At 69.5% G+C, this 18,633-nt stretch overlaps 6 protein-coding genes across 6 annotated transcripts; 3 read left to right on the top strand and 3 right to left on the bottom strand.

Moving 5' to 3' along the window:
- The first annotated feature begins 56 nt into the window (after nucleotides 1-56).
- Nucleotides 57-5,696, top strand: SNTB2 (syntrophin beta 2). Its single transcript, XM_032195967.1, has 7 exons — nucleotides 57-516; nucleotides 3,598-3,808; nucleotides 4,077-4,278; nucleotides 4,395-4,537; nucleotides 4,628-4,824; nucleotides 5,149-5,330; nucleotides 5,434-5,696. Exons 1-7 carry the CDS (start codon nucleotides 57-59, stop codon nucleotides 5,524-5,526), a joined length of 1,488 nt encoding a protein of 495 aa, XP_032051858.1. The 3' UTR covers nucleotides 5,527-5,696.
- Nucleotides 5,697-7,470: 1,774 nt separating this feature from the next.
- On the top strand, nucleotides 7,471-10,447 carry VPS4A (vacuolar protein sorting 4 homolog A). The gene is made up of 11 exons (XM_032195881.1): nucleotides 7,471-7,580; nucleotides 7,659-7,770; nucleotides 7,859-8,006; nucleotides 8,077-8,138; nucleotides 8,312-8,431; nucleotides 8,614-8,770; nucleotides 8,914-9,062; nucleotides 9,185-9,266; nucleotides 9,378-9,597; nucleotides 9,683-9,823; nucleotides 10,094-10,447. Exons 1-11 carry the CDS (start codon nucleotides 7,560-7,562, stop codon nucleotides 10,193-10,195), a joined length of 1,314 nt encoding a protein of 437 aa, XP_032051772.1. The 5' UTR covers nucleotides 7,471-7,559; the 3' UTR covers nucleotides 10,196-10,447.
- Nucleotides 10,448-10,457: 10 nt separating this feature from the next.
- PDF (peptide deformylase, mitochondrial) lies at nucleotides 10,458-11,476 on the bottom strand. Its single transcript, XM_032195882.1, has 2 exons — nucleotides 10,951-11,476; nucleotides 10,458-10,868 (listed from the first exon to the last, which is right to left on the bottom strand). Exons 1-2 carry the CDS (start codon nucleotides 11,474-11,476, stop codon nucleotides 10,711-10,713), a joined length of 684 nt encoding a protein of 227 aa, XP_032051773.1. The 3' UTR covers nucleotides 10,458-10,710.
- Nucleotides 11,477-11,618: 142 nt separating this feature from the next.
- Nucleotides 11,619-14,179, bottom strand: COG8 (component of oligomeric golgi complex 8). Its single transcript, XM_032195808.1, has 5 exons — nucleotides 13,854-14,179; nucleotides 13,541-13,748; nucleotides 12,589-13,407; nucleotides 12,208-12,376; nucleotides 11,619-12,120 (listed from the first exon to the last, which is right to left on the bottom strand). The coding sequence occupies exons 1-5, from the start codon at nucleotides 14,177-14,179 to the stop codon at nucleotides 11,795-11,797; spliced, it is 1,848 nt and encodes a 615-aa protein (XP_032051699.1). The 3' UTR covers nucleotides 11,619-11,794.
- A 61-nt stretch (nucleotides 14,180-14,240) lies between these two features.
- NIP7 (nucleolar pre-rRNA processing protein NIP7) lies at nucleotides 14,241-15,882 on the top strand. Its single transcript, XM_032195633.1, has 5 exons — nucleotides 14,241-14,331; nucleotides 14,969-15,055; nucleotides 15,147-15,285; nucleotides 15,362-15,502; nucleotides 15,585-15,882. Exons 1-5 carry the CDS (start codon nucleotides 14,276-14,278, stop codon nucleotides 15,702-15,704), a joined length of 543 nt encoding a protein of 180 aa, XP_032051524.1. The 5' UTR covers nucleotides 14,241-14,275; the 3' UTR covers nucleotides 15,705-15,882.
- Nucleotides 15,883-16,396: 514 nt separating this feature from the next.
- TMED6 (transmembrane p24 trafficking protein 6) lies at nucleotides 16,397-18,553 on the bottom strand. The gene is made up of 4 exons (XM_032195365.1): nucleotides 18,353-18,553; nucleotides 17,154-17,280; nucleotides 16,839-16,990; nucleotides 16,397-16,621 (listed from the first exon to the last, which is right to left on the bottom strand). Exons 1-4 carry the CDS (start codon nucleotides 18,551-18,553, stop codon nucleotides 16,397-16,399), a joined length of 705 nt encoding a protein of 234 aa, XP_032051256.1.
- Between the last annotated feature and the right edge of the window lie 80 nt (nucleotides 18,554-18,633).

An 18,633-nucleotide genomic window follows, 5' to 3' on the forward strand; every position in this document is an offset into this window, starting at 1 on the left:
CCGCCCCGCCCCTCCCCTCCCCTCCGTCCCCGCCGCCCTGCCCGGCGCCCGGCGGCATGGCCGTGTGGACGCGCGCCGCCAAGGCGGGGCTGCTGGAGCTGCTGCTGCGGGAGCGCTGGGTGCGGGTGGCGGCCGAGCTGAGCGGCGAGGCGCTGAGCCTCACGGCGGAGCCCCCCGAGCCGCCGGCCGAGCAGCTCAACGGGCTGCCCAACGGCGGGGGTGGTGGAGGAGGAGCGGCGGAACCGGCCGGTGGGAGCGGCGGCGGCGGCGGCGTGCGGAGGGTGCGGGTGGTGAAGGCGGAGGCGGGCGGGCTCGGCATCAGCATCAAGGGCGGCCGCGAGAACCGCATGCCCGTGCTCATCTCCCGCATCTTCCCCGGGCTGGCGGCGGAGCGCAGCGGGGAGCTGCGCCTGGGCGACGCCATCCTCGCCGTTAACGGCGTCGATCTCCGCGACGCCACCCACGACCAGGCCGTGCAGGCGCTGAAGCGAGCCGGGAGGGAGGTCGTCCTGGAAGGTACCCGCATCCCCCGGCCACGGTGTGTCCCCCCCGGTGTACCCCTCCTGTCCCCGGGGCACCCCCCCCCCGTGGTCCCTTCCCGGTCCCCGGTGTCCCCCCCCCGCCCCCGATGTCCCCACTCGGTGACCCCCCCTGACCCCCGGTGTCCCCCCCGGTGTCCCCTCCCATCCCCGTTTCTCTCTCCCCAGCCCCCCTCGTTCCCCGGTCCCACTCGTGGCCTCCCCGCCTGTCCCACCCCCGCTCACCACGGGGACCCCGGTCACGTCCCCGCTACCGGCACAGGACGGGGCTGTCCCCCTCTTGGGCAAGGCACGGGGACGGGGACACTCCCTGGCAGAGCCGGGACCCCCAGCTGCCGTGCCACCCGCTGCCCCCGAGCTCGGCTGCGGTGCCCCGGGGGCTCCCGGTGGTGCCCAGCCCCGGGCTCGGTGCCTGCGGTGCAGCGGGCGCGGGGCTGGCCCGGCACAGCACGGCTCCTGCCCGACCTGTTCCCCGGCAAGCTGGGGCAGGACCTGCCCGGTGCGGCACTGCCGGTGCCACCGGTGCCTGCACGGGTCCCCGGTGCCCCGTGCACCCTCCCGTCCTGGCACCCGCCGGGGCCGCGTGCCGGTGCGAGGGCGTGCGGGGATTTACACGGCTCAGCTGCCCCCGGGGGCACCGGGGGACGAGGAGGGGGCGAGGAGGGGCGGCCGTGCCTCGGCACAGCTCCCAGCTCGCCTCGCAGCCCGCGGCCGCCCGCTGTTGTTTTTGGCAGAGCCGACGCAGGCTTGTCGCCTCAGTTCCCCTCTGGTGCCCCGTGCCGGATTTGCTGCCTCTCCTCTGCCTCCGGCACCGTGCCCCTCCGCTCCCGTCCGGCACCGTGCCACTCAGCCCCATCCCGTAGGAGCCCCGCACGTGTCCGTGCCTCGCTTCCCAGCTGGGCACGGCTGCTCCTTCCCGTCCCGTGGGACAATCCCACCCCGGGGGCACGTGGGGCTGCTCAGGGCCGGGGAGAGGACCCAGCAGCGTCCCTCCAAAAAGGGGTTGGAGACTTTGGTGCTGGCTGCACCGTCCTTGGGAAGCCCCAACACTGCTGGCGGGGGCCGTGGTGCCCAGGAGGAGCAGCACCGAGCCCTGCACCCGCTCCCCAGCACTGGGCTTGATCGTGGGGACCTGCACGTGGCCCGGTGTGACCCGGTGTGCTCGTGGCACGGTGGCGAGGAGCCCTGCTGCGTTTCGGCAGGAGCTGGGGGCCGAGCCCTGGGCCTTTGGGCCCTGCTGGCCGGGGAGCTTGGCAAAGGGGAAGAAGGGTTGTGAGAGCAAACCCGCACCCATGGGTGGTGAAACCGCTGCGGTGCCGGCGGGAGGGGGCTGCGTGGGGCCGGGGTCAGCGGTGCCGGGGAGCCCCCGGGGAGCCGGCAGGGGTCTCAGCCCCGCTGCCAGCAGCGTGAGCCCATGGGTGCAGGCAGGGAGCGCCGCCGCCTTCCTGCAGCAGGCTGTGTGAGGGTGCAGCAGCGCTGGGTTTCCTTTGCGGTGAGCACGTAGGCGGGCCGTGCCGTGCCGTGCCGTGCAGGGCCAGGCCGTGCCGTGCCAGGACGGGGCTCTGCAGGTGCCGTGCCCCCTGCACCCCAAATGCACGGGGGGCTCCCTGCCTGCACCGTGCAGGAGCACAGCCCGGCGGTGTCCCCGGGGCAGAGGCTGGCTGCAGACACCCCCCTTGCTACCGGCCACCCCGGGGCTGGGGCGCGCTTCCTGTGGTGGCCGGAGCTCGGCTGCTGCAGGAGGCAAACTGCTGGGGCTGTTTTACCATCCCCGGCCACCCGCAGCCGTGGTTTGCTGTGGTTGCACGGCCACTGCGTGCTCTGCTCCCTGTCTCCAGCCTGGGCTGGAGGCCACCAACATCTGGCCGCCAGCTGCCGAGCAGCCCCCCGGGGGGGGGGACGCTGCCCCCTGAGCCCCCTGCCCGCACCCGGCCACCTTGGGCGCTGCGCTGCCCGCTGGGGATTAAAGGTGCGTGGGGAAGGCGTAATCCGGGGATCAGCGTGGCGGGAGGCTAATATTAACTCCTTGGCTGCCCGCAGCAAGGGCAGGCGGCTCGTGGCAGCGCGTCCCCCCCCCTGCTGCCCAGGGTCTGCAGCCTCGTGGCCCCCCCATTGCACTGCCCGGCACGGGCACCACGGCGGCACTGCTGCCGGTGCTTCCCCCACGGCCACGCGTGGCCTCCTTGGCCGTGGGGAGCTGCGTTTCGCAGCTGTATTTCGCAGCAGATTAGAGCTTATTTGCTTTTTTTTTTTTTTTTTTCCGATTTTAATTCCCTGCTGCCCTGTGGCGTGCCGGGGCTGCTGCTCCCAGCGCGGCTCCTTCTCCCTCGCAGCCAGACCAGGGCGGCAGCTGCAGAGAGAGGCAGGGAAGCCCCGGCCCTGGCCGTGCGTGCGGCTTTCCTGCTCGTCCTCAGCCCTGCTCTGGCACGCCGCGCCGCACGCTCGCTGGCGCCGACGCTCCCTGACATCTTGAACGAGTTGGAGTTCCCCGAGCGTGACAGCAGGGAGCAGGGCCCCGTGTGGGGCCGCCTGTTTTGGCGAGCCCGAGGAGCTCGGCCGGCCGGGGGCTGCGTGGGGGCCGTGGGGACGGCACCCGGTGAGCAGTGGGTGGCAGCGAGCCGCGTCCTGGCGCGCTGCTGCCTGTTTGGGGAGGGACGGGTCCGTGGGGAAATGGAGCCGGTGCCTCCTTCCTTCCTCCCAGCCTGGAGAGGAGCACGGAGCCGGGGACATCCTGGCTGGAAAGTCCTCGTCCTCCTCCCGCTCCCGGGGGCCTCAAGTGCCTGCGGCGCTGGAAACTTGGACAGTGGTGTCCTGCAGGGCGGGCCAGGATGGGCTGCAGCCTGACCTCCTGCCCGGCCCATTGTGCTGTGCCGCCGGCCCCTTCCGATCCCCACACCCCGACAGTACCGGGACGAGCCCCCCCTGGCGCCCCTCGTGCCACCGGCTCCCACCCAGGGGTCACAGCTCCCCAGCCCTGGGGGGCGTCCCCATCCCTCTGCGCTCCGGTCCCCGCGGGCTCCCCCATCCCTAATGCTGCCCGTTGTTGCTCCGTCCCCAGTGAAGTTCATGCGGGAGGTGACTCCCTACATCAAGAAGCCGTCGCTGGTGTCGGACCTGCCCTGGGAGGGGGCCGCCCCGCAGTCGCCCAGCCTGAGCGGCAGCGAGGACTCGGGCTCGCCCAAGCACCACGGCGCCCGGGACCGCAAGGTCATCCCGCTCAAGATGTGCTTCGCCGCCAGGAACCTCAGCATGCCCGACCTGGAGAACCGGTGAGGGGGAGGCAGGGGGGGTTCCCGGGACGCGTCGCGGCGGCGCTCAGGAAATGCTCGGCGGTTTGGCCGGGGCCCAGGGCTATGCCGGGCCCCCTCCCCGGGCCCCCGCGGCGCTGGCAGCCCGCCCCGAGCCCCCGCGCCCGGCTGCGCTCGCAGGCGTCGCTCCAGGCACTGCTTGGCCGGGCGGCCCCGCTGCGCGTGGCTGGGTGGTATTTTGGGGACACGCACCCCGCTGCACCCCGTCCCAGCGCCCTGTGCCCCGCAGGCTGATCGAGCTGCACTCGCCGGACAGCAGGAACACGCTGATCCTGCGCTGCAAGGACACGGCCACGGCGCACTCGTGGTTCACGGCGCTGCACGCCAACATCACCGCCCTGCTGCCGCAGGTGCTGGCCGAGCTCAACGCCACGCTGGGCGGCGGCGCGGGCGGCCGCGAGGTGAAGCACATCGCCTGGCTGGCCGAGCAGGTACGAGGGCGCTCAGGGGACGCGGTCCCTGTGCTGGCACCGTGTGGCGGTGCCCTCACCCCCCCTACAAGGCTGGGGGCTGCAGCTGCCCCTCACCCCGACCCCGTCTCCACCAGGCGCGCCTGGACGGCGGGCGGCAGCAGTGGCGGCCGGTGCTGATGGCGGTGACGGAGAAGGACCTGCTGCTCTACGATGCCATGCCCTGGACGCGCGACGCCTGGGCCTCGCCGTGCCACAGCTACCCGCTGGTGGCCACCAGGTGGGCTGGGAACGGGGGGCCACAGCCACGTGTATGAGGCACGGCGCTGTCCCCGCGCCCCTGATGTCCCCCCTCCCCGTGTGTCCCCAGGCTGGTGCACTCGGGCTCGGGTCGCCGCTCGCCCTCGCTGGGCTCTGACCTGACCTTCGCCACCCGGACGGGCTCGCGCCAGGGCATCGAGATGCACGTCTTCCGCGTGGAGACGCACCGGGACCTGTCCTGCTGGACGCGGGTGCTGGTGCAGGGCTGCCACGCCGCAGCCGAGCTCATCAAGGAGGTGTCCGTGGGTGAGTGCGCGCTGGCAGCGGGGGGCTGTGCCCATAGGGAATGGGATGGGGCTGGGAAGCAGCAGCCACCGCGTCCCCAAAGCACTGCTGGCAGCACTGGGGGCACGCAGTGTGACTGCCTCCCTGCCTCCTCCACCACCCTGGGGCAGTGCTGGGGTGGGTGAGGCAGGGCCCCCACAACCTGGGGACACTCATTGCCCAAACCAAGGACTCAGCCCCTCTGGGTTCGCATCCCCGAGGCCACCAGAGTGGGAATGGCACAAGGGCAGTGTTGAGGCTGCCTCGGGTGCGTGCGGGGACCCAGAGGCCTGCCTGTGCCCGCAGGCTGCACGCTGGGCGGGCAGGAGGTGAAGCTCTGCATCCACTACGAGGGCGGCTTCACCGTGTGCCGCGAGGAGGGGGGCGGCAGCGTCCTGTTCCGCTACCCCTACGAGAAGCTGAAGATGTCGGCGGACGACGGCATCAGGACCCTCTACCTGGACTTCGGGGGCCCCGAGGGGGAGCTGGTGAGGATGGGACCCCCCCCCCAGGCTCTGAGGCACCCACGCTGGGGTCGTGGTGCCAGGGGTGCCCCCACGCTCTGACGCCGCTCTCGCCTTCCCTCCGCAGGCGCTGGACCTGCACTCCTGCCCCAAGCCCATCGTCTTCATCTTGCACACCTTCCTCTCGGCCAAAGTCACCCGCATGGGGCTGCTGGTGTAGGCGACGGCCCCGGAGCCCCCGACCCCAACCCCGCAGCACGAAGCAGCCGGAGGAAGCACAGAGCCCCCGCGCCCCCCTCCTGCCGCACCAGTGCCTTGGGGCCGGGTCTGCTCCTGCTGCAGCACAGGGGGGGCTCCAGCAGCACCCCCCGGCCCCGAAGCCATCTCCCATCTCACCGCCTGTGCCTTGGAGCGGGGCCGCTGCTCCCCACGCCCCACAGGATGGGGCTGGGTGCTGCGTGCCACCGCTCATCCCCCCCCCCCCAGGGGTCTTGTCTTAACGATTTGGGCACTCAGGGGAACGCCGGGACCCGGTCCCACGGTGCTGCTGCGGGCGGGGGGGTTTGGGCCCCCTCCGTGCTGCTCCCAAACTCTAAGAGCCAGAAAACAAACGCCGTCTCCTTCCTGGGGACGGGGTCGCCCCGGGCTGGGGGCTGCGGGGCCCCTGGGGAGGGGAGGGGGGGGGCACCCTGCGGCTTTGGGGAGGGAGGCGCAGATTTATGCACTTTCGCTTTTTGTACTTTACCTCTGACCCTCGTGTGGGGACAGGCGCTGGGGGCCGGGGGTGTCCCCGTCGCGCCCCCGGCCAAACTCCTCCGCAAACGTTTCTGCTTCCCGCGGGGCTCCGCGGGCCCTGGGGTGCCCCCTCCCCACGGCCCCGGGCTGCGCAGCCCCTTCTATTTTTGTACTCTTTGTAAATCGCTATTTATACAAAAACCTCCCTGCCTGGGCTCTCACTCTTGCTCCCGGGACTGCGGGGTACGGCACAGCACAGCCGGGTGCTGGAGCCCTTGCAGGTGCTGAGCTGGTGTCTGCACACCCAGCGTGCTGCACACACACACTGCGTGCTGGGGGGTGCTCGGGGGGTGCACTGTGTGTGTGGGGGGGGTGGGTGTGCAGGGGGTGGGCATTGTGCATGGGGGGGGCAGCGGGTGTGGGCTGGGGGTGCACTGGGTGTGTGCATGGTGTGTGTAAGGTGTGTGTGCTGCGTGTGCAAGGGATGCACTGTAAGGGATGCACACTGTGAAGGGTGTGCACTGTGTGTGCAAGGGATGCACGGTGTTTATATGGTGTGTGCACACTGTGTAGGGCATGCACGCTGTGTATGTGGTGTGTGCACACTGTACGGCACACGCTGTGTAAGGCGTGCACACTGTGTAGGGTGTGTGCATGCTGTGTGTAAGGACTGCACACTGTAAGGTGTGCACACTGTATATGGTGTGTGCACACTAAGGTACGCACACTAAGGGCTGCACGCTGTGTGTAAGGTGTGTGCAGGCTGTGTAAGGTGTGTGCACGGTGTGTGTAAGGGCTGCACACTGTGTGTAAGGGCTGTACACTGTGTGTAAGGTGTGTGCACAGTGTGTGTAAGGTGTGTGTAAGGGCTGTACACTGTGTGTAAGGTGTGTGTAAGGTGTGTGCACACTGTGTGTAAGGGCTGTACACTGTGTGTAAGGGCTGCACACTGTGTGTAAGGTGTGTGTAAGGCTGCACACTGGCTGTGCTGTGCACGCTGTGCAAGGCACGCACACTGTGAGCACTGTGAGGGCTGCAGGCCGTGTTCCACACGCTGCAAGGCCCGTGCAGGCTGTGCAAGGTGTGTGCAAGCCGTGCCCGCCGTGTGACACACCCCGAGCCCACCCGCTGCTCGCACAGCGCCGTGCACGCGCCCCGTGCCCGCGCCCCGCGCTGGGGCGGGGCGGAGCAGCAGGGGGGCGTGGCTAATTCGAGGGGGCGTGGCTACATCGATGGGAGTTGTTACGAGAGGGGAGGCGTGGCTACCCGAGGGGGCGTGTCCGTGTCGGCCCCGCCCCGCAGTGCCGGCGGGTGCCAGCAGGGGGCGCTGCCGCCGCCGCCGCCTCCCAGAGCCGCAGTCGCGGGCGGTCCCGGCAGGGCCCCGCCGCCCAGAGCCGCTCCGGGCCGGGCCGTACCGGGCCGGGGCCGTACCGGGCCGGGCCTCGCCGGGCCGGGCAGCGCCGTTCGGAGCCGGGCAGGGCCGCGCCGCTCCGAGGGCGGCCGCCACCGTGCGATGCGATGACCACGTCCACCCTGCAGGTACCTCCCGGCCCTCCCGGCCCAGGCCCCGGCCCCGCCGCAGGCCCCGGCTGACGGCCGCTCCCCCACCCCCGGCAGAAAGCCATCGACCTGGTGACCAAGGCCACGGAGGAGGACAAGGCCAAGAACTACGAGGAGGCGCTGCGGCTGTACCAGCACGCCGTGGAGTACTTCCTGCACGCCATCAAATGTGAGCACCCCCCCCCCCCACCCCCGGCAAGGCACGGCCCCGGCACGGCCCCCCCAGGCCGCGGGGTGACGGCTCCGGGTCCCCGCAGATGAGGCGCAGAGCGACAAGGCCAAGGAGAGCATCCGCGCCAAGTGCGTGCAGTACCTGGACCGCGCCGAGAAGCTGAAGGACTACCTGCGCAGCAAGGAGCGGCAGGGCAGGAAGCCCGTCAAGGAGGCGCAGAACGACAACAAGGGGTGCGTGGGGGGCTCCCGCAGCCGCCCTCCCCGCGGCACGGCCTCCCCTCACCTCCTCCCCTCTCCCCAGGAGCGACAGCGACAGCGAGGGAGAGAACCCGGAGAAGAAGAAGCTGCAGGAGCAGCTGATGGGTAGGGGGCCGGCTGGCTGCGGTGGGCGCTGCTGGGTGCAGCACCCGAAGCCATCACGGGGGGGGTGGTGGTGGTTTAGGGCTCGGTGCCCGGAGGGGTCGGGTGGGGCTGGCTGCTTGGGGTTGTGGGGGGGATGTGGGGGGGACAGGGGGGCTCTCACCGCCGCCTCGCAGGTGCCATCATGATGGAGAAGCCCAACGTGCGGTGGAGTGACGTGGCCGGCCTGGAGGGAGCCAAGGAGGCCCTGAAGGAAGCCGTGATCCTGCCCATCAAGTTCCCACACCTGTTTACTGGTGAGAGTCACCGGCAGCGCCGTGGCTGCTGCTCACCCGTGGAGAAGGGCCTCAGGCCCCACAGCAAGGGGCAGCAGCTGGGGCATGTGCACACGGGGAGGTGACCCAGCGCAGCGGGGACATTTGTCCCTGCGGGCCCCAGGGTCCCTGCACAGAAGCTTTGACACCGGGCTCTGTCGCAGGGAAGCGCACGCCCTGGCGAGGGATTCTGCTCTTCGGGCCCCCTGGCACTGGCAAGTCCTACCTGGCCAAGGCCGTGGCCACCGAAGCCAACAACTCCACCTTCTTCTCCGTGTCGTCCTCAGACCTGATGTCGAAGTGGCTGGGAGAGAGCGAGAAGTAAGCTGTGCCGGAGGGGTGCTGCCAGGGCGGGCAGGGGCAGGAGGGACTCACACCCCTGGGCAGCGGGTGGGGGGCATGGGGCCCTGGCCCCTCGCCCAGCGCTTGGGGCATGGGGACCCACCCCCTGCCTCTGTGGCCAGGCTGGTGAAGAACCTCTTTGAGCTGGCGAGGCAGCACAAGCCCTCCATCATCTTCATCGACGAGGTGGACTCGCTGTGCGGCTCCCGCAACGAGAACGAGAGCGAGGCGGCGCGGCGCATCAAGACGGAGTTCCTGGTGCAGATGCAGGGTGCGTGGGGCTCCCCCGGCGGGTGCACTGTGGGGTGGGGGAGCACGGGGGCAGGGTGGGTTTGGTGGAGCCAACCCTTCAGGGCTCCCTCTCAAGTGTCCGCCTTCTGTTTCCCCGGGCAGGTGTGGGCAACAGCAGCGATGGGATCCTGGTGCTCGGCGCCACCAACATCCCCTGGGTGCTGGACTCGGCCATCAGGAGGAGGTGAGCGGCATGAAATTCCCCCTCAGTGCCCCAAAACGTGGCACCACGCGGGGCTGCCAGCTCTGGCAGTGCAAGGGGTGCACCCCCTGAGCCCCCCTGTGCCACACTCAGGTTCGAGAAGCGCATTTACATCCCGCTGCCCGAGGAGGCGGCGCGCGCCCAGATGTTCAAGCTGCACCTGGGCAACACGCCGCACTCGCTGACGGACGCCAACATTCACGAGCTGGCCCGCAAGACCGAGGGCTACTCGGGGGCCGACATCAGCATCATCGTGCGGGACGCCCTGATGCAGCCCGTGCGCAAGGTGCAGTCGGCCATGCACTTCAAGAAGGTGAGCGGGGGGCCGGGGGCTGCTCCCTGCTGGGGGGGTGGGCGCCGGGTGCCCCCCTTCCCAACGCCTCCGTCCTCGGCGCCAGGTCCGCGGTCCCTCCCGCACCAACCCCAACCTCATCGTGGACGATCTCCTGACGCCGTGCTCGCCTGGGGACCCGGGGGCCATCGAGATGACCTGGATGGAGGTGCCCAGCGACAAGCTGATGGAGCCCATCGTCTGCATGGTGAGTGTGGCCCCGGCACGGCCCCGGCACCCAGCACCCGGCCCAGCAATGCTGCAGCCCCGGCCCTACCGGTTCCTCCTCCCGAGCCACCGCCTGCCTGCGGGCCTGGCGGAGGCGCACGGTGGCTGGAGCAGGCTCAGCACCTCACGCGCTGCAGCAGGAAGCCCCAGGTCCCCCCCGTCTGCACCCTGCTGCCCGGTGGGGACGGGGGCACGGCCTCAGCACGCTGCCACCCCCCCCTGAGCGGCCACCCCCCTCCCTGTGTTGCAGTCGGACATGCTGCGCTCCCTGGCCACCACCCGCCCCACGGTGAACGCCGAGGACCTCCTGAAGGTGAAGAAATTCACAGAGGACTTTGGGCAGGAGGGATAAGGGCCGCGGCAGCGGGCGGTGGGGCTGGGGCACCCTCGTGTCCCCCCCCTCTCCCCGCAGCCCAGCAGGCGGCCGTGCCAAACAGGCTCACCCGCAGCTCACAGCTCAACCCCGCGCACTGCAGCACCCGGCGGGGCGGGGGGAGCGCTGCCCGGGGGGGGGCTGACACTACTGGGGTGGGGGGCCCAGTGCAGCCGGGCGCTCCTCCTACCGCTCCCCTCTCTTCTTCCTGCTCTTTTTTTATTTTTTAAATTAATGCTGCTTCGGGTTCTGTCTTGTTTATATGAAAATAAAAACAATCCAAAAGCTTCCGACGGTGCCCAGCCGCAGGACACCCCCTTCCCCTATATCCCAGCAGCCTGCACCCCGGCCCCTTCCCTCCTCCCAGGCTGTGGGTGCTGTGGGAGGGGGGACGAAGCCCAGCACCCCGCAGTTTGCAGGCAGGACAGGAGGCAGGGGCTGCCCCACGCTCTGTATTGCTGCGATGGAGCCGTGCTGGGGGCGCCCGGTGGACGTCAGTCGAGGAGCTGGCTCCAGGCGGTGTTGGTGAAGGTGCGGCTGTCCATGCGGTCGATGAAGAGCACGCCATCCAGGTGGTCCAGCTCGTGCTGGATGACACGGGCAGCCCAGCCCCACGCCTCCCAGCTCACCGGCTGCCCGCTCTCGTCCACACCTGGGGTGGGAGAGTGGGGTCGGACTGGGATAGAACCGGGAAGGGGTTCGGGGATTCAGGGGGGGTACCGGGGGAGCCGTACCGGTGACGTGCACGGCCCAGTGCCTTGGCACGCAGGCGGAGAAGCCACGGAGGCTGGCGCAGCCCTCGGGCGCGGTGACGAGGCGGGCGTCGAGCACGCGGAGCGCGGGGTTGACGAGGACGCGCAGCGGGAAGGGCTCGATGCGCTGGGCACCGCGCAGCGCCGCGGGGTAGCGGCTGCAGCGGGCGGGGGGCAGCTCGGCGGCGAAGACCCGCAGGGGCACACCGAGCTGCGGGGCGCTCAGCCCCACGCACGGGCCCCGCCGCAGCCCCGCCGCCAACGCCGCCGCCAGCGCCCGCAGCTCGGGGCTGCCCAGGCTCTCCGCGGGCACGGCGGCGGCGGGGGCGCGCAGCACCGGCGTGCCCACCTGGCACGGCTCCGAGAAGGGCGGCACCGGGGGGCCCAGCAGCCGTCTCCGCAGCGCCCGCCAGTACGAGCGCTCCCGGGCCCCCCAGGCGGTGGCCCCGCAGCACCGGGAGCCCCCCGGGGCCGGTCCCGGGAGCAGCCGCCGCAGCGCCACCGCCATCTTCAGGACGGACGTGACGCGCGGGGCGGGGAGGGGGCGGCACCGGGAGAACCGGGGAGGAGGCACCGAGAGGAGGCGGGGGACGCGGCGCGGCCCCGCGGAGCACCAGGAGCAGCCCCAGGCACGGCAGTGGTGGCACGGGTTTATTGCTGCGGGGGCACAGCGGGACCGGGGGCACGCACCCCAAAACGCATCCCCGTGGAGCAAGCGGGGCTGTGCCCCCCCCGCTGTCCCTTTTCAGCTGTCCCCGGGGCAGCCTCACGCAGGGACAGACGTGGCACTGTGTCACCGTGTCACCGTGCAGCTGTCCCTTCCCCGCTAGCTCACGGCTGGCGGTGCATCCAGTGGCAGAGCCCCCACCACGGGGTCTGCGGGGTCCTCCTGGCCCTGTGCTGCTGGGGGCTCCCCCGGCACAGCCCCCTCCTCCTCCTCCTCCTCCTCCTCCTCCTCCTTCTTCTCCTTCTCCTCCTCCTGCGGTGGGCACGGGGCTGCTGCGGGCACAGGGCTCTGCAGCACCGGCTCCTCCTCGCCCGGCAGCGGCTCTGCCTCCCGTGCCGGCAGGACAGGAGCCAGCAGCTCCCTGATGGCAGCCACGTCGACACAGCCCAGGCGGCCGAAGCGCTGCAGCTGGGCAGGGGGAATGCCTGCAGGACACAGAGAGGGGGCTGGGCACGGTCCTGTGGCACTGCCACCGTGTCCCCGCCGTGACACCTCCCCCAGCAGGGCCTTACCCAGCGCCTGCGCGATCTGGGCCGGAGGGAAGAGAAGCTGGAGGCAGCGGTTGAGGTAGGGGAGCAGATCTTCCAGGAACGCCGTGCAGAACTGCACGAAGAGCTCCTGCTCGCGCCCGCTGAACGCTGCCTCCTCTGCCCGGTGGAAAGCCAGGATTAGTTTGGTCACCTGAAGGAGGAAGACAGAGCCGTTAATCCTGTTAATCTCTGAGAGCCCAGAAAACCCCCACAGGAAAACAGCCGCTTCTCCTCCACAGCGACCCGACCACGTGGACAAGGGCAGTATTTCGGGCACAAAGAGACCGCCCTCGCTTTCTGCTGCTCTGCTGAGACAAAGCAGGAGCTGGGCACAGCCCCGAGCCCCAGCACCTCACACCTCACCTTGCCGAGGGCGTCCTGCAGGCAGGAGGCCACGTCCTGGGCCAGGGCGATGGGGCAGCAGAGCCGCAGGTCGTTGAAGGCGACCAGGAGGCTGTTGAGGAAGCAGGCGAGGGGCGGGAAGTCCAGCAGCACCATGGGCGGCTGCAGCGTCCCCGGCTGGGCCGTGGGCACCGGCACGGCCGCGGCGCTGCCCAGCACGGCCGGGGCGGAGATGAGCGTGTAGGAATTCATCTCCTCCTGGAACTTCTCCACCGCCTCCTCCACCGCCTTGCTGAAGGTGGCGGCAGCGACGCGCTGGAAGATGGGGGCCAGCTGCCCGCGGAAATCAGCCCCCACCCTGCTGAAGGAGAGCCCGAAGTACATGCACTGCCCCAGCAGCGAGTCCAGGCGGCCGCCCACCCCTCGCTGCAGGTCGCGCTCCAGCACCTGCAGGAACTCCGAGACCTTCTGCAGCACCCAGCCGTGGAAGATGGCCCCCTCATTGAGGGCGGGCTGCTCGGGGGCCAGGAGCGGCTCCTCATCGGAGAAGATGGCACGATACTGGGTGACGATGTCGAAGAGGTGGACGCGGCACGCCTCGACCGTCTTGGTGAGGTGGAAGTAGGGGTCGTCCTCGGGGATGGAGGCCTGGATGGAGCGCAGCCAGGCGTCCCGCGCCTGCAGGAACTTGATGCGCAGCTCGGCCTCCGTGAAGACGTCCATGCGGCGCAGGTAGCCGATGACCCGCAGGCAGGCGGGCAGCGGGATGTTGGTGCGGAGCTGCTGGATGAGCTCGGTCAGCATCAGCTGCGTGGACTGGCGCACCTCGGCCACGATGCCCTGGGGAGGGAGAGAGTCACAGAGCTGTGGGGGTCGGAAGGGACCTCGGCAGATCATCGGGTGCAGCCCCCCTGCCAAAGCAGGATCCTCAGGGCAGGCTCAGAGGGAACTCAGCCACAGGGAGCGGGCGTACCTGGATGACGGGGATGCTGCTGTGCTTCTTCTCCAGCCGCCGCACGTAGGCGGCCAGCTCCAGCGCCTCCTCGTAGTAGCGGTTGCGGACGCAGGTGTCCATGAGCTGCGGGATCTCCAGGATCTCCAGGATCTCCGTGTGCCGGTTCAGGGTCAGGCTGTTCATCCGCCGGCTGCAGGCGATGGCCTCGGCGTCACGCACGAAATTCCTGCGGGGCCGGGACGGGGTCAGAGCGGGCTCAGAGCCCTGCCCAGGCCCCCCCCCATCCCTCCCCCGACCCCCGGTGCCCCCCGGTGCCCCCCCGGTGCCTCACCGGCAGGCGTCCTGCAGGGCGGGCAGGCGGTCCAGCAGGCTGCCGAGGCGGCTCTCGATGCCGCCGAAGCCTCGGCCGGCGCGGCCGGTGCACTCGGCGGAGCGGATGAAGGCCCGGTAGTGCTCGAAGGCCAAGCGCCGCGTCTCCGCCCCGACCCGCGCCCGCTCCGCCGCCAGCCGCGCCGGCTCCCGGCCCAGCTCCGCCAGCCCCAGCGCCGCCAGCTCGGCCACGTAGGCGGACAGCTCGGCCCCCCCGGGCCCCGCCGCCGCCGGGCCGCGCAGCCAGGCCAGCAGCCGAGCCTCCTCCGCCGCCGCCGCCGCCGCCATCGCTTCCTTCCCCGAGCGTCGCCCGCCGCCGCCGGTTCCGCTTCCGGCCCCGCCGGTTCCGCTTCCGGCTCGGCCCCGCGTGCGCCGCGCGGGGAGATGAGGCCGCTCACCGAGGCGGAGACACGGGCGGTGTTCGAGAAGCTCGGGAGATAGTGAGCGGGAACCGGAACCGGGACGGGGCTAACGGGACGAGGGGCACCGGGAACGGGACGGGGGGCACCGGGACCGGGGAGGGCACCGGGACCAGGACCGGGGGTAACGGGACCGGGGGTAACGGGACCGGGGCGGGGTACCGGGACTGAGGGGTTCTACCGGGAATGAGGGGGTTACCGGGACGGGGACGGGTGCTGGGACCGGGAGGGTACCGGGAGCGGGGGGCGCACCGTGGGGAGTACCGGGACAGGAGGTACTGGGGGGGGCACCGGGATGGGGGTTACCGGAGGGGGTTGAGGCACTGGGACGGATGGGACACCGGGAGGGGGTACCGGGGGGGGGGAGCACCGGGGAGAACCGAGGGGGGGCTACCGGGATGGCACCGGGATGGGGAGGGGCACCGGGGGAGGGGAGGCACCAGGATGAGGCTTACCGGGGGAGGGGAGGGGGGCACTGGGACGGGGTTACTGGGGGGGAGGCACCGGGAGGGTACCGGGGGGCACCGGGGTTGGGGCACCGGGACCAGGGGAGGGCACTGGGATGGGGGCGAGGGCCTTGGGGGGGGGATCCTTGGGGGGCACACCGGGACCGGGACCGGGTCTGGGCCGGTGTCCACGGACGCTGCCCGCCCCGCAGCATTGGCGAGAACATCCAGCTGCTGGTGGAGCGCCCCGACGGCACCTACTGCTTCCGCCTGCACCGCGACCGCGTCTACTACGTCAGGTGAGCCGGGGGCCGCGGCCAGGGGGGGGGTCCGTCCCGTCCCTGCCGCCTCGCCGCCCCCTCAGCCCCGCGTGTGTCCCTCTCCCTGCAGCGAGAAGCTGCTGAAGGGGGCGGCCAGCATCCCCCGGGGCAGCCTGGTGGCGCTGGGCACCTGCTTTGGTAAATTCACCAAGACGCAGAAGTTCCGGCTCAACGTCACGGCGCTGGATTTCCTCGCGCCCTACGCCAAGGTAGGGGCGCGCTCCCCTGGCCGGCTCGGCCCCTCAGCACCCCCCCCCGGTGCTCAGTGCGGTGCCTCTCTCGCAGTACAAGGTGTGGGTGAAGCCCGGCTCCGAGCAGTCCTTCCTCTACGGCAACCACGTGCTGAAGTCGGGCCTGGGCCGCATCACGGAGAACACGGCGCAGTACCAGGGCGTGGTGGTGTACTCCATGGCTGACGTCCCGCTGGTGAGCCCCGCGCCTCCTGCTGCCAGGCACGGGAGCCAGGCTGCAGAAACCACCCTTTTCTCTCTCTTTTTTCCTTCCCCAGGGGTTTGGGGTAGCCGCCAAGTCGACGCAGGACTGCCGGAAGGTGGACCCCATGGCGATCGTGGTGTTCCACCAGGCCGATGTGGGGGAGTACGTGCGGAGCGAGGACACGCTGACCTAGGGGAGCGCGGGCACTCGGGAGCCGGGAGCGTTTCTGGGCAGCACGGACTCGTCCTGCCCCCTGCGTGGCAGCAGCGTGTGGCACAGCCAGGAGCTCACCCCGGGCAGGAGGTGGCTGCTGTGCCCACGCGTGTGAGGAGGCACCAGAGCTGGTGCTGCGGTTGCATAAAGCCTGTTCCTTCCCCAAAGCATTGTCTCATGTCACTTCTCAGCCTTGATGCCTGCCCCAAGCAGCACAGCACCGCGGGAGGCTAAGGAGATGGAGCCAGAGCAGGGGCAGCCCTGCTGCAGGTTGATGCAGGTTGAGCTGTCATAAATTGATAGCTTTGTTACGGGAGGGATGAAGGAAGGGGGCAGGCAGCTGCCTGCAGGGCAGGGCTCACCCCCAGCTGGTACAGAGGGAGAGCAGCCAGTGCTCCCCCATTCCTCACCGTAGCAAACATGTTAGAAGCCTTTTTGTATTGGGTTTATCACCAAAAAAGGCAGGTTGAGGCACTGCCTGAAGGCTGGTAGACACAGAACAAACCGCTGTACAGATACCAAGGGTGTTTCGTTCATTTTATTTAAGAGGTGATTTGAGGTAAGGCTGGGTGAGCTCTGCTTCCCCCCCCCAGCGCAGGATCCAGGCTCTCTCCCTGCTCTGCCCGCAGCAGGAGGGGCTGATGCAGCTCGGTGCCGGTGCTGCGGGCACTGTCAGCACCTGGGCTTGCTGGAGCCCTGCACGTTGAAGAGACGCTTCAAGAAGTAAAGCTGCAGCACCCCCGAGAGGACGATGACGCAGCTCTGCGCCATCGACCAGCAGTTGACGTAGTGGTAGTTGGACTCGAGCAGGAAGGAGTCGGCCCCTTTCCTCATCCGGGCGAAGTTGTAGAAGCGCCACATGTGGAAGATGTGGAGCTGCAGCTTGCGAATGCTGACCTGCAGGCAGCGCAGCGGGAGGGGAGAGGAGGCGCTGCCGCAGGGGGCTCCCGTAACCAGCCCCCTCACTACCACCCAACCTGGATCCCAATGGCCAAAGCCGAGCACCGCTGGGATCCTCCACTCCCAGGCAGCCTGGCTGTGCTATTTCCAGCCTGTTTGGGGTCTGCCTGCCACGTGCTGCTTCACAGCACTCTGTGCTGGCAGTGGCACTTACCCCGATGGCCTCCAAGGTGTCGTTCAGCTGCCTCCTCTCTTCTGGCTGCTCCCTCTCCTCGTTGAAGCTGTCGTAGTAGACCCCAAAGTTGAGGTACACCTGCATGAAGCCGAAGTGGTTGTGCTGGTTGTCCAGGCACAGCTGGTAGAAACCTGCAGGGAGAAGCGGGGGGTTTTGTTCCCTGGGTGGAAAGAACTGCAGCTGCTTCAAGCCAACGCTGCAGGGAGGGTGCTTGGGGAGCTCACAGCCCCCAGACCACAGGCAGCAGCCCCCTGCCCCTCTGTCAGCCCTGGGGGGGACCAGAGCAGTGGGGACCTGTCTCCCTGGTGGGGAAGTTGATCTGTCCTCGTGCGTCCTGGGAAGCGCCGATCTGGAAGCCGTTGGGGTCGCTCGCTGTGGCCAGGATGATCCTGCTGTTGGCGAAGCCTGTTGCCCGCTGGACCTGCAGGCAGGGGATAGCAAACAGTGCCCTGCCCCGTGGGGATCCCGTCCTCACCCCACAGGGCGCTGCCTAAGGGTGTTTGTGTGCCCAGAGAAGCAGGGAGTGGAGTGAGCAGGGCAGGAGCCCAGCAGGGCCATCGCTGGGGAAATGAGGGTGCCGGCTGTGCCCCAAGGCAAGGAACAAAAATGCCTGTGTGAGCTGCCAGCTACACAAAATGACGAGAAAAACAAAAGCCAAAGACGTGGCACTGGGAAATTTAACCCTAGGGTTGCTGTGGGTCCCAGGTGTTTGCCAGCAAGGCTCCACGCGCACCATCAGCCCCACAGAGCAGCTCCTGGCGCAGCTCCTGCTGCCCACAGCCACTGGTGCCAGCGCTCTGGGCTGGGCGAGCACACGTTTGGGGACAGAGCTGGGCTCGTGCTGAGTCCCTGCCTGGCACAGGGTGCTGGCTCTGCCCCGCTCCCCTTCAGCCAGGGCAGTGTAAACAGGAGATAAAAGGGCTGGAGTTTCCATCGTGGGAAGGAGACCAAGCACAGGGCAAGGAGATATGGCTGTGCGGGGACCTTCAGCACTCCGAGGAAAGCCGAGGTCTCCTGCAAGGGCAGTGCTCCCGAAGAGCCAGCTGCTCGTAAACCTGAGCTCCCTCGGGGTACGCAGGCACCACAGCTGGAGCACTCAGCACCTGCTTGCTCTGCACCTACTTAGGGTTTGGAGCAGGTATTTGAGGGAAAAAAAAATTGACAATGAGAACAGAGCTGCCTCAAAAAAAAGAAGTCTGAGTCCGTAAGAGCAGCCATTCCCCACGCAGGACAAACCACCCCCCTGCCCTGAGGCCAGTACATCTGGAGCTCAGCCGGCACGTGGCCATCACCCTGTGAGGTAAGGTCCCTGTCCTCCCTCCCTTCCTCCCTGGTGCCAGCCTGGCTGCAGGAGCGGGCAGGGGGAGAAGTGCCCTCCACAGGACCCGCCAGCTGCTGCTGGCTGTGGAGGGGCTGTGGGACTGACCCGGCACCCCGTTCCCGACCCCGTTAGCAGTCTTACAGCCTCACAGAGCCCATCCCGCAGCTCTCACCTCGTAGCTGAAGAAGAAGTTGCCGCTCTGGTGTGCAAACTGCCAGAAGCACTCGGAGGTGCCGGCGGGGACGATGACGGCGAAGTCGTAGCGATCCGCACCACGGAACAGGGGCTCGTCGCTGGAGCCGCTCAGGGGCTCGGTCCTGGGGCACCCGGCAGGGCCCAGCAGCAGCAGCAGGAGAGCCAGCAGCAGCAGCATGCTGCCTGCAGCCGGGGCAGGAGCAGGGAGCCTGGGGGGTAATCATTAACGGCGCCTGCGCTGCCGCTCGCTCCCCGCTG

This window comes from Aythya fuligula, chromosome 12, assembly GCF_009819795.1.
Source record: "Aythya fuligula isolate bAytFul2 chromosome 12, bAytFul2.pri, whole genome shotgun sequence".
NCBI classification, from domain to species: Eukaryota; Metazoa; Chordata; class Aves; order Anseriformes; family Anatidae; genus Aythya; species Aythya fuligula.

What these genes read in the sequence shown, in the direction of transcription:
- NIP7 (XM_032195633.1), top strand. Translation starts at nt 14,276, where the DNA reads ATGAGGCCGCTCACCGAGGCGGAGACACGGGCGGTGTTCGAGAAGCTC. An exon ending in TCCTCGCGCCCTACGCCAAG is followed by an intron (nt 15,286 to 15,361) that starts GTAGGGGCGCGC and finishes CCTCTCTCGCAG; the next exon opens with TACAAGGTGTGGGTGAAGCC. An exon ending in CCATGGCTGACGTCCCGCTG is followed by an intron (nt 15,503 to 15,584) that starts GTGAGCCCCGCG and finishes TTCCTTCCCCAG; the next exon opens with GGGTTTGGGGTAGCCGCCAA.
- VPS4A (XM_032195881.1), top strand. Translation starts at nt 7,560, where the DNA reads ATGACCACGTCCACCCTGCAG. An exon ending in GACTCGGCCATCAGGAGGAG is followed by an intron (nt 9,267 to 9,377) that starts GTGAGCGGCATG and finishes TGCCACACTCAG; the next exon opens with GTTCGAGAAGCGCATTTACA. An exon ending in CGGCCATGCACTTCAAGAAG is followed by an intron (nt 9,598 to 9,682) that starts GTGAGCGGGGGG and finishes CCTCGGCGCCAG; the next exon opens with GTCCGCGGTCCCTCCCGCAC.
- PDF (XM_032195882.1), bottom strand. Translation starts at nt 11,476, where the DNA reads ATGGCGGTGGCGCTGCGGCGGCTGCTCCCGGGACCGGCCCCGGGGGGC. An exon ending in CTGGGCCGTGCACGTCACCG is followed by an intron (nt 10,869 to 10,950) that starts GTACGGCTCCCC and finishes CTCCCACCCCAG; the next exon opens with GTGTGGACGAGAGCGGGCAG.
- COG8 (XM_032195808.1), bottom strand. Translation starts at nt 14,179, where the DNA reads ATGGCGGCGGCGGCGGCGGCGGAGGAGGCTCGGCTGCTGGCCTGGCTG. An exon ending in GCCCTGCAGGACGCCTGCCG is followed by an intron (nt 13,749 to 13,853) that starts GTGAGGCACCGG and finishes CCGGCCCCGCAG; the next exon opens with GAATTTCGTGCGTGACGCCG. An exon ending in TGCAGGACGCCCTCGGCAAG is followed by an intron (nt 12,377 to 12,588) that starts GTGAGGTGTGAG and finishes TTCCTCCTTCAG; the next exon opens with GTGACCAAACTAATCCTGGC.
- TMED6 (XM_032195365.1), bottom strand. Translation starts at nt 18,553, where the DNA reads ATGCTGCTGCTGCTGGCTCTCCTGCTGCTGCTGCTGGGCCCTGCCGGG. An exon ending in ACTTCTTCTTCAGCTACGAG is followed by an intron (nt 17,281 to 18,352) that starts GTGAGAGCTGCG and finishes CCCTGCCTGCAG; the next exon opens with GTCCAGCGGGCAACAGGCTT. An exon ending in ACACCTTGGAGGCCATCGGG is followed by an intron (nt 16,622 to 16,838) that starts GTAAGTGCCACT and finishes CGCTGCCTGCAG; the next exon opens with GTCAGCATTCGCAAGCTGCA.
- SNTB2 (XM_032195967.1), top strand. Translation starts at nt 57, where the DNA reads ATGGCCGTGTGGACGCGCGCCGCCAAGGCGGGGCTGCTGGAGCTGCTG. An exon ending in TCGCCTGGCTGGCCGAGCAG is followed by an intron (nt 4,279 to 4,394) that starts GTACGAGGGCGC and finishes CGTCTCCACCAG; the next exon opens with GCGCGCCTGGACGGCGGGCG. An exon ending in GGGGCCCCGAGGGGGAGCTG is followed by an intron (nt 5,331 to 5,433) that starts GTGAGGATGGGA and finishes TTCCCTCCGCAG; the next exon opens with GCGCTGGACCTGCACTCCTG.